The sequence below is a fragment of the Elaeis guineensis genome, chromosome 4 (assembly GCF_000442705.2).
Source record: "Elaeis guineensis isolate ETL-2024a chromosome 4, EG11, whole genome shotgun sequence".
Lineage (NCBI taxonomy): Eukaryota > Viridiplantae > Streptophyta > Magnoliopsida > Arecales > Arecaceae > Elaeis > Elaeis guineensis.
Window position 1 is genome coordinate 17,375,693 of NC_025996.2, and position 11,518 is coordinate 17,387,210.

The 11,518-nt window shown below is 40.0% G+C and overlaps 1 protein-coding gene across 4 annotated transcripts; it reads right to left on the reverse strand.

Annotated features, from left to right (window-relative positions):
• Positions 1-1,473: 1,473 nt before the first annotated feature.
• On the reverse strand, positions 1,474-9,057 carry LOC105043631 (ATP-dependent zinc metalloprotease FTSH 2, chloroplastic). Of its 4 annotated transcripts, none has more exons than XM_010921245.4 (5): positions 8,825-9,057; positions 4,988-6,184; positions 4,540-4,853; positions 2,419-2,659; positions 1,474-2,075 (listed from the first exon to the last, which is right to left on the reverse strand). In XM_010921245.4, exons 2-5 carry the CDS (start codon positions 6,173-6,175, stop codon positions 1,734-1,736), a joined length of 2,085 nt encoding a protein of 694 aa, XP_010919547.1. In that variant the 5' UTR covers positions 6,176-6,184; positions 8,825-9,057; the 3' UTR covers positions 1,474-1,733. The 4 variants fall into 4 exon arrangements, with proteins under 4 accessions (XP_010919547.1, XP_010919546.1, XP_010919545.1 ...); XM_010921244.4 differs by having other exon boundaries at positions 8,751-9,019; XM_010921243.4 differs by having other exon boundaries at positions 8,790-8,981.
• Between the last annotated feature and the right edge of the window lie 2,461 nt (positions 9,058-11,518).

The window sequence follows — 11,518 nt, forward strand, 5'->3', positions numbered from 1 at the left end:
ACGATGGCCGCTCCGAACTAATGCAGACAAGCTTCTATACGTAGTTCATATTACATTAAATTTTCTAACATTATTCTTTGTAATATTTGAACTAGTTGGGTCAATAGGCGTGCCAGGACTAGTTATGATTGACACTATGAAAGTTTCAGTAACCTCCTGGGATGAGGTTCTAAAATTCCATCATAAGAATTTTGAACCGTTCCGGCTACTGCAGTACCGGAACTAGTTCAAAACTCGACATGCACATGATCCTATGTTTTACGGGTTACCACCTGTATGGCACCAAGCCTTATGAATTTAATGCATACTTATCCCACAGAAAAACAAAAGAGAACATTATATGTATGCTAAGAAAGAGGAATCACAGTCATCCATACTTTCCTCGCATATTATTTCACTTAAAATTCTCGAGTCTGGCATTGATGGACTGCATCCTTAAATATGTGCAACCTAAATGAAATTTTTCAAGAAGCCTTTGGTTCGAGTACCATGTTCATGTGATGGATGTTCAAGGAGCATAAATGAATAAGATCACGATTATGTTACATTCTTATATACCTACATTCACATGGCTAATTATCACTCTGTTTCTTCATATGAAGAACAGTATAGTCATGACGCATCTACAACGAAAGACTATAAAACAAGCTATACTGTCAATTAAAAACACATTGGGAAGCGTTGGAAAGCCAATGCGTGAGCGTCCCTGAAACATCTGGTGTCTGTTGCATTCCTAGCCAATTGCACTCCAAGCCTTCATCGAAGGAGCGAGACCATCAAAATGACTAATGCATCAAGAGGAAAACAAGCATACCAGAATTTGGAGACCCCTAGACATCAAGTCTCTTACTTGAGAGCTTCATAAAGGAGCTCTGTATCTAACAGCATTGGATGTTTGCTCCAAGGATCAGGGTACCATCACCATTGCCCAGCATCAAAGGGCCATGTACATTGCATGCCAAGCATGAAAACAACCCCTAGGTATATCAAATGACCTTCTCTCAGTACAGTGGATACAAGCCTCTTCAGTCGTATCAACGTTGAGTTCTCCAAAATGTTGCAAGAAAAAGATACACCCGAACCACGTTCTCTTCCATCATTTTTTGCTTTTAGTTGCATATAATGCTCAACCCCTTGGTACTCTTTGGATGGTTAAAGGTGAAGGAAGCAAAGGCGAGATCATCTGACCATCGAAAGATAAACAAAGCTTCAGCAAACCCTTGAGGGATCCAATTCGAAGTGCTTATCCGTGGACTCTAATGTCGGATATATAACAGAATTTGATCCAGAAAACCTTATCAAGCCACATCATCATATGCCTGTATTTGGCCTGTGAACTACAGACCAGTTCTCTGGATGTAAGGTTTAGTTATGAAGTAAGTGGCTTGGAGATGGTCTACCAGAAGAAAAAAAAAAGGGCTTGGTCTAATGACGCCCACATTGATAGACAACTATGCAAAGACAAACAAGACAGTCCTGCAACCTCTTCTAGAAACACTTCTATTTCCAATTCAGACAAGAAATTATACATGATGATGATATGGCACAAGATCTCATGCTTGGTGAAAGATATCTGATTGCGAACATATTTTTAACTTGCATGGACCGACAAATTATACAAGATTGTACATCAAAATGCCAGCCATGATGTGAGATATCACTGAATGGATACAGATACTGCACTATGAAGATTGTGGTATTTACGTCACATTATGTTTCAGGCTGACCCATGATCAGACAGGGACAGCGGCTGGAGTGGATGGAGGAACCCTGTTCTCTGGAGGAATCTCCACAAACTCCGAGAGAATTGCTCGGAACTCATCACCCGTCATTGTTTCCTTTTCCAAGAGCACTTCCACAATCTTATCAATGGCTTCCCTGTTGTTCCTGATATGGCTCAAGGCAATCTCATATGCGCAGTCTGATATCCTCTTAACTGCAGCATCAATGTCCTCAGCAAGCTTCTCAGACATCGAGTTCCTTGCCATCATTCTCATGATAACATCTGCACTTTGTGCTGACTGTTCCATTAGCGACCAAGGGCCAATCTCAGACATTCCAAATGTGGTAACCATCTGAAACAAACATAAGTTCAGGTAAGGTCCATAACACCCACTTTTTCCATGGAAAGAGTGTAGATCATGTGCAGTGTGAAGCATAATTGCATTTTATGATCTGATAAAAAAAATTCTGCAACTACAACATGATGAGAACTGCAAATGTATCTAGTTTCCATTCCATGTTTTGACAGCTCAGTAATCCAGGCCAGATTGTAAGCACATCAGACCGCTTGCTGATGCGGTACACACAAGCAGAACAGTGTTCATTCAACAAGATTCTCTATATGTTTGCAAGTTTTTGGCTCATCAGAGAAAATTGGAAAGTACAAGTTACTAAATATATATGGAAGTTTAATACCTGTTTAGCTAAGCTAGTGATTTGCTGCAAGTCTCCAGCAGCACCAGTTGTCACCTCAGGCTCCCCGAAGATGACCTCCTCAGCAGCTCTGCCTCCAAGACCACCTACAATTCTTGCAAATAATTGTTGCTTTGATATCAAAGTTGGGTCATCGGCAGGAATGAACCAAGTGAGTCCCCGTGCTTGGCCACGTGGGATGAGGGTAACCTTTTGGACAGCATCATGTCCTGGAGTTAAAGTTCTGCAATAAAGGGCAGTCAATTTACCGCACAAATACTCACTAATACCATATTACTCATTGGCAACCAAGGCAATAACTTAAGAAAATGACAGAAGACTTCCCACTAAAAGGTGATGATAGTCCATGTGAAACTGTAACAAGATCAAAGACCTTAAAGAAATGTGGACAATTTTGAGTCACGTTAGACTAAATGATAACTGCAACTAGTTGAACAAAAGCACAATGTCAGCCTCACATCAATGCGGTATGTCCGCTTTGATGATTTAAAATATCATAATATAAGGTATACCAGATGAAAAGCTTGCTTGTCCCTAGTGCAAGAGAACAGAAAATGATATTATAAAAAGAATATAAAGATCATTTTGGACACCAACGTTTTAAAATGTTTTCAGATACAATATTATAGTTTAGCAGACCTTATTTCTAGCCATGACCCTTTTTCCTTCCATTTTAGGTCTCAAGTTTCAATAAAAGATTTAAGCACTCAACTAACACAAATTAGTTCTTGGTGACAAAGCCATAGCTACGAAGTTGAGTTTCAGAAATAAAATTTGCTTACTTGGGAACTCCATAAAAACAAAAGAAAAAATCATCCCATTGTCATTTGAAAACAAAGGTCAACCCACTTCAGCGATATGACAATAATTAACAATAAAAAGGCAATGGCTCTTCTTCCGAAAACCAAAATGAAGCAGATCAAGTCTCAGATAAAATTTTCAAGTAGAATCCCTACTCACATCTGTTGACTTATCCATATATTCAAGCCACCTGAAAAAATATGCATGGACAATCTTCTACTTGTTAAGTCTGTAACTTTATGACGCTGATCACATCACTGAGGACAAGCCTTTGGCTTGTCTAATGCAATATGAGTTCCAGACTCCACCTGGTAATTGGTTTGTAAAATCTCTTGCATATAAAGCATGTTTACTGCCTCCACCACAATTTTCATTTAAAGTGAGTCTCACTTCTAAAGATTTCATGAAACAACTCCTACGAGCGTGGACAAAGAGTTGCATCCATTCACCTCTTCAATCATCTCAGCTGGAACCAACAGCTATAACGTCATTGATAATATATAATACTGAAAGCTCAAAAACTATCAAGAACTTTCTGCCATCTTAATTCTTCATTAAGTTACCAAAATTTCTTTGAGAAAATGTTCTGATATTCCATTAAAACTGTCAAACAGAATCTAGATTTCTGCAGGTATAAAGTTATATAACTCTAACCAAAGAAGCATATATGAAGGGGGAAAAAATTTGATCGCTAGAAATAATGCAAGGAATGAATAACTGGGCATTTGCATGCAGGGGGGATCCAATAATATTTCTAGGAGAGTTGCAGTAAAACAAACCATTCCAGAGTGTAAACCAAATAAAAAAAAGCAATCAACAGAATATCATATTATAGGAGAGCAGCCTTCAAGTTTCAGGGTCCACTAGATCGCAGTAGTGCTGGGTACATGCAGTGCATGTGAGGGAAAACATGGATGGTTATGATTATGTGAGAGCAAGCATTGATGGTCGAGATCCCCCATCTAAAAGTGTCTCTTACTTTAGCTGCTGTATACTCTTGTTACTCTCCTCTGAGTTAGAGCCAAACTAATTGTGTGGTAGTATAGTGAGAAATTAAAGAAGGGAATGTGCAGAGTGGCTCACAGATGGGCAGGTGGCAGTGTTTCATTATGAATGCAGGCTTAAGGGGACCATGGATGGAGGGTCAGAGTAGTGTGTAATAATAGTAGAGATCTCAGACTCAGAGCATTCAGGACTGATGATAAGTTGTGATAAACATCTTACATTAGCAAAGTAAAATAGCTCCTCAGAGGGCAAAGAAAGAATAAAACCAAGAAACAGTTACAGCAGATATCTTCTTACCCGCAGATTGCATGCCCAACTTCATGATATGCCACCAGGCTTTTGCTTTTTCCATCTGTCATTACTGTCCCTTCCATGCCGGCCACAATTCTGTCAATTGAATCATCTATCTCTTTTGATGAAATAGCCGTTTTTCCACGACGACCAGCCAAAATGGCTGCTTCATTTAAAAGATTTGCAAGGTCTGCCCCACTAAAACCCGGTGTTCTCATGGCTATAACATCAAGAGAAACATCACCATCAAACTTTTTATTGCTAGCATGCACCTTTAGTATTTCAGTTCGTCCTCGCACATCTGGAACATCAACAGTTACCTGCAGTATAATACAGTATTTTGAGCGCGCAATCACTGAATAATCAAAGAAACAATAGACATTAGTTGAAGAAATATAGGAACAAGCTAGCATAATTGATAATCTGGCATAAATATAGATGTTTGCATACTAACTTGTCTATCAAAGCGTCCAGGTCTTAACAAAGCAGAATCTAGGATATCTGCACGATTGGTGGCTGCAATTACAATTATTCCAGTATTTCCTTCAAACCCATCCATCTCAGTCAACAGCTGATTAAGAGTTTGTTCTCTCTCATCATTCCCACCTCCAATTCCTGTTCCTCTTTGCCTTCCAACAGCATCAATCTCATCCACAAAAATGATGCAAGGCGCATTCTCTTTGGCCTTCTTAAAAAGATCACGGACTCGTGAAGCACCTACACCAACAAACATCTCTACAAACTCAGAGCCAGAAATTGAGAAAAATGGAACACCTGCTTCACCAGCAATTGCCTTGGCAAGCAATGTTTTCCCAGTTCCTGGAGGACCAATAAGAAGAACACCCTTTGGAATCCGTGCACCTACTGCAGTAAACCTCTCTGGTTTCTTCAAGAACTCCACCACTTCCATGAAGTCCTGCTTTGCTTCATCTACTCCAGCAACATCATCAAATGTGACACCAGTATTGGGTTCCATCTGAAACTTGGCTTTTGACTGACCAATGCCAAGGGGGAAGCCAGGGCCCCCTGGTCCACCAAACCCACCAGATGACCGTCTTGACAAAAGAAATAAACCTCCAATAAGGATTAGAGGAAAAGCTAAGTTGCCAATTAGATTGAACAAAAATGAGCCAGAGTCTTCCTGTGCATTATGTGCTGCAAAATCAATATTCTTCGCTCTCAACTTCTGGAGAAGCTCCTGACTTAACCCTGGGAGCTGCACACGTACTCGCTGCACCCTATTACCCAACTCAGGAGATATGGCCTCTACAATTGCAATCGTTCCATTCTCAAACAGATCCACCTTTTTCACCCTATCTTTATCCAAATATTCCAAAAATCTTGAATATGACATTCTTGAAGATGATACACCTTGGTCATCAGCATAAGCATTTCTTGTACCAACTAAAGCAGGCAAGCTAAGTCCAATATTTCCAAGTAACAGTTTTAGGAAATCTCTTCTTCCCTCCCGCTGCCTTTCGGACAAGGAGGCAATAACAGAGACTGGCCTGGACACTTTACCAACTGAAGGCAGGGCTGCTGAAGCTTTCAGATGCCTACCATAAAATTCTCTGGTCAAATTCAGTTTGACAGTATGTCTAGAGATTCCATTTGCAGCAAGGTTTATTGGTGAAGATGCCATTTATGATAACTGCAAAAAAAAGGAGGCAGCAAACTTTTAGATCATACAACAGCTAGATGCCCCTGTGAAGATAGACAATGAGAATATTGGAATAGTGAATTATTCAATGTGCTGAATAAGCAACAAAAACTTGATCCTACTTATTGGAAATACAAAGCTACTAAGCAGTGTTCTCAGAGTAATTATAGAAAATCAATTTTTTTGGAGAGCTATGGTACAAAACTAGTGAGTTCAGCATCATACTATCAGGCATCAATTGCAAGCATTCTCCAGCCCTTCATACGAATGACTGTAAAAAGAGTCTTAAAGCAAAAAATGAAAATTTTACTCTCTGAACTCTAATTGACATCAAGAATCGAGAAAGGAGGTCTAAAAATAAAATGTTTCAATTTTAGAAAAAGCAAAGTGACACTGTCATGACAATTTATCTTATCTTTAATTTCAATAATTAGACATGAAAATCATATTTTCAGTATTATACTGCTGCTCCAGCTCCCACACCTACTGCTATTGCAGCTGCTGCTACAATTTCCAGAACTACTGTTACTGTTGCCACTACTGCTTATACAATTATATCATTATTCCTGCCACTAGTTCTGTAACCACTGTCATAGCTATCATTACTGCTGCTTGTGGCTCCACTAATACTAGAAACTGCTTCTGCTGCTGTTGCTTCTGATACTACCAGAACTTCAGCCACTGCCTTTGTTACTGTTGTTACCGCTGCTAGTTTTTTGTTCATCATGAAAAATCTTAATGAATAGGTTCCTAAATTAAGTGCACATTCGTTGGATCACTGAGTTCATTTCTCAATGCCATCATTCAGCAACATGCTAAGTTCAGTATCATGGTTAGGAAGATTTGGGATTCATCATTAAATTGGTCCCATATTAAGGTTGAAGATTACAAGAAACATCTCAGGCCAATGGAGCTGAAAGCTGAAAGCGACAAAAGCTCTGGTTGCTGCACACCTCCATGATGGCAATTTTTTCAGCGAAAGTTGGTGAAATGATGAGAATCTTGTAACCATTTCCTCTCTTCTGAAAATAATTTTGTTGTTTTGTGTGGAGGGATGTTAATATAGTGGTTTGCCTAATCTAAACAAAATGACTTCCAGTAAAGAAAATATTTGATTGAAAAGGCATGCTATAAATGTAGAACTCAATCGCCGATATTATAGGTATGTGACTGTTCAAGGGGGTCTGAAATTGCTAGACAGTTTGGAGAAAATACACCGAGGAAGCTTTCTCTACTGCTACAGAAGTTTAAGACATTGATTCTCATTAGTGTGATGTGAATTTCAGCCATGTCTCCAGGGGTGTTGATGCATTTCCCACATCAAAGAAGAGATATTAACAAGTGGAATCAACTGCATGCAGAAGCTTCTTGAACTCAGACTTCTTTCCATCTATAAGGAAAAAAGTCAGCACTGACATTGTTTATGAAGCCCACTATAAATTTATAACCTATGTTAATATTTCTGATATGCCCATCAAAGACAAGCGAACAAAAAAATTTAGCAGGAAGGAATTTAGGAATTGTTCACCTAAATCCATGAGCCTCATCCTATTTTCATGGGGTTTGTTCTAGAAAAGAAATAGGATGCACCACCTTATATCTATGGTAGACTTGAAGTATCTAATAACAATCTAGATTTTATATTCTAGTACTTATGTCATAAAAGATCCTTTCTATTGCTCATAAAAGTCAAACCTTAAGCAGCAATCATGTGCACCTCTTTCCAAACGGAGTTATCGGCTTCTCTCATAGGATGCCAGAGACGTAAGTCATATTCTCAAGGTGATAATTCAAAATAAATAAAGTTATTGCATGATTGCTACCAAATAGAAAAAAAAAAATTATTATCTGATTGCTTAATGGTGTACAATGCACAAACCCTGATAGAACTACATTAATCGCTAAAATAATAAAATTAAACATGTGGTGAAAAAAATGCAAAACCACTGAGATTTGGACTGATTCTCTTACAAGTATCAAAAATTTGCAGCTGATGAAGAAGGCGAAGCCTCACCTCCCTATTATCAACGAGAACACAAAAAATCTTACTATCTTCAATTTTCCATTGAGCACGAATTCGTGTGCAAGATTTCATGCTTGAGCCTCTACCGTCGACACACTCAAATGAAGCAAAATAAAATTCGTCTTCCAGCAACTCGAATACTTTGTAATAATACCGAGCCAGTACTTAACCTCAGCGTAATAATCATAATATCCAAAGATTAGAACCTAAAAGCACTATATGCCAAGGTGAAAACTTAACTAATTAGCATCCAGAAGCGGCCATGTTGGAAAAAAAAAAATTGATGGGTTTAGCTTTCCAAGATTCGATTATATTTTCAAGGATTAGATGCTTCTTCTTAGTTTCGGGAGAAACAAAGGATCAAAAATTTTGGTTCATAAACCGCCTACCGCATGATTTACAATTTGAACCAAGCAACAACTTTACTTCTAGTAATTAACTTCATGATATTAGCTTATATTAATCGCAAGCAGGGAGGACGGAAAAATAAATCCAGAACAACTGAAGTAAACTAGCGTTAGTTGAGAAACTAACTGATAACTCAAGAAGATCCAAGCCCGAATCTAATGATACCTTCGGGCGAGGAACACTTAAATCAAACCTTCAACCTTTGTGGCTTTTCCCCCTCTCTCCCGCTTTTCGCGCTCTGTTTATGTCTCCTCCTCCTCCTTTTGGCTCTCGATTACCGCCAAGCGAAGCTGGGAGAAAAAAAGGCCGAGATGGAGGAAAGTTGTTGGAAGATTTTTTTTCCTAAAGGGATTTTGACGACCACCAGGGGCTTCTGTCGTAGCTCGTTCGGATACGTGGCGTCCACCCTCTTCACATTGGCGATAAGAATTCCGGAGTCGGGTTTGCTTTCTGAATGGCTGTGGACGGTGGCTGCGAGCCTGTGAGAGCGAAAGGTCCCACTCCCACGAACCAAGGAGCCAGGATCCCTAGCTACGTAACTGTTTGTTATGTGGGTCCCACTCTACTTGTTGGTGCTTCAGGTCCCAGAAAAATCGTTGGTAACATTTTCGATCCAAAGATATTTGCTGCGTTGGCAGCGTCTTGCTGCAGAAACAAGTTTATAAAGTTCATAAACTACAGCATGGAGTCCTCTCACCAAATTTGATTTAGTCTTTGGCAGTTGTATCCATTAATCTATGATGAAATCCGGTCTTCACTAATTTTTGGAAGATTAAAGGTATTTGAGAATTGGCTACCTTAAAATTTCCATTACATAGATAATGCAACATGTACTTTTCAAAGCTTCGTTATCAACCAAGTAATGTCACATACATAAGACGTCTCTTAAAGATTACAGTTGTTGCTACCAAAAAAAAAAAAAAAAAATTACCAATCGTTAGCTCAGCTACTTGACACCGATTTCTTTAGAGGAGGAGTTTTAAAATTAAAGTTGAGTGTTAGTGAATAGCTACCATATTTCTCAAAAGAATTTGGTATATGAATAAAAAAGGACCAATATGACTCTCTCTCACTTGCACCTGGTGGACTTCATCATGCGTATAGTTTCATATTTACTGCATACTAGATTGTAATATTTTTAATTATTAAAAAATATATTTTGAAATTCGGTCTACATTGAGCTCACAGTGAGGTCCAAGACGACGAATGGAGTCCAACGAGCCCAAGAACAGTCCAAACAGAATCCAGATGACGAAGATACGTGCGAAAAAAACTCGAGCAGGTGGCACGGTACACGAGGTAGTGGCACAGCTGGGCCTGGAAGATGCGCGTGCATGCGGGCATCCAGGCTGGTAGGCCCAACACCCTGAGTGGTCCACCATGGACCGCAAAGTGCCGGGCAATCCATGGAGGCCATGTGGACCGATCACGTGGTCCATGCACGGTCCACGAGCGATTTTAAGCAATCCGACTGTTTTAGAGCAAGCCGTTCGCAATCGGACAGCTGAGGATGACTTCGAACGTGATCAGGCATGATCAAAGGCTATAATATGCAATCGAACGGCTCTGGTGCAAACCGATCACGATCTGACAGCTACGGATGGTTCTAGAGCTGATTGAGACTCAGCATTCCTAGTGTAATAATATTTTTGAGATTCTGGAGTCTATTAGCTACGATTGACGAGTCGTTTATTGTGTTGGATAGTTGATGACGTCTTAGAGGTGTAGAACAGCTTCAAGATAGATTTTTGTGAGAGTTTTGAGACTTTTTGTTAAGAGACTCTTGTACAAGGGTTGAGTGGTGAGTCCTCTTGTATTAGTTGTGTTTTATTCTCTCATAGTGAAACTTGCACATCCCATGGAGATAGGCTTGAGGCCGATCCATGTATTTGTATTGTGTTTCTTATTTTGTTTCTTCTTTCTTTCGGCTGCATCGTGTGGTACCGGATTCTGCACAACAATTGGTATCAGAGCATAGCTTGCGACGGTGGTGATCGAGATAGAAGATGGAGAAGACAAGCACAATCAAGATGGAGATCAATAGGTTTGACGGAAAGAGCAATTTCTCCTTATGACAGGCAAGAGTGAAGGACGTGCTCATCCAGCAAAGATTGATCGATGCTCTCTAATACGAGGAGAAACCGACTACCATAGAGGTACAGGATTGGAGGCGGCTCCAGATGCAGGCGGTGAGTACGATCCGCTTGTACCTAATAAATGAGGTGGTGATCCATGTACTTGGTGAGACTTCCTCGACGATGCTATAGTCGAAGCTCGAGGAGTTGTGCATAGCGAAGTCTCTCACCAATACCCTCTTCCTCTGGAGGCAGTTCTACCAGCTGCGGATGACTAAAGGACGGAGCGTGCAAAAGTATCTCGGCTACTTCCAAAAGATCTTCACCGACCTCTTCAGCATTGGCGAGAAAGTTGAGGAGAAGATTAGGGTACTGATTTTACTAGCATCGCTTCTCCCTTCATATGAGTCCTTGGTGACTGCTCTTCTAGTGGAGAAGAGCACCATTAAGATGGACGAGGTCACCGCGATGATTCTCTAGAATAAGGTTCTCAGGAGAGAGAATCCAGCTTCGAGCTCAGGTTGCGACAGTTCAACTTTGGTAGTTTTTAGAAGAGCAGGAGGCAACAAATAGAGCGATAGAAGATCGCAACGAGGGCGGTCCAAATCCAGGATGAGAGACTTGAGCAAAATCAGATATTATTAATGTGACGATTTGGGGTATCTAGCCAGAGATTGCCTTCAACTCAGGGATCAAATGAGGGCTACTGCAGCAACGGCTAGTAGCGAGTCTGAGAGTGATGTCTTAGAGATATCTAACGAGGTATCTACTTCTTTCTAGTAATGAATTTTAAATTCTGTATGCATCTATCATGTATGT

Coding starts and splice junctions, on each gene's coding strand:
- LOC105043631 (XM_010921245.4), bottom strand. CDS start 6,175: ATGGCATCTTCACCAATAAACCTTGCTGCAAATGGAATCTCTAGACAT. Junction 2,660..4,539: donor GTTGGGCATGCAATCTGCGG/GTAAGAAGATAT, acceptor CCTTTATTGCAG/AACTTTAACTCCAGGACATG. Junction 2,076..2,418: donor TCACTAGCTTAGCTAAACAG/GTATTAAACTTC, acceptor TGTTTGTTTCAG/ATGGTTACCACATTTGGAAT.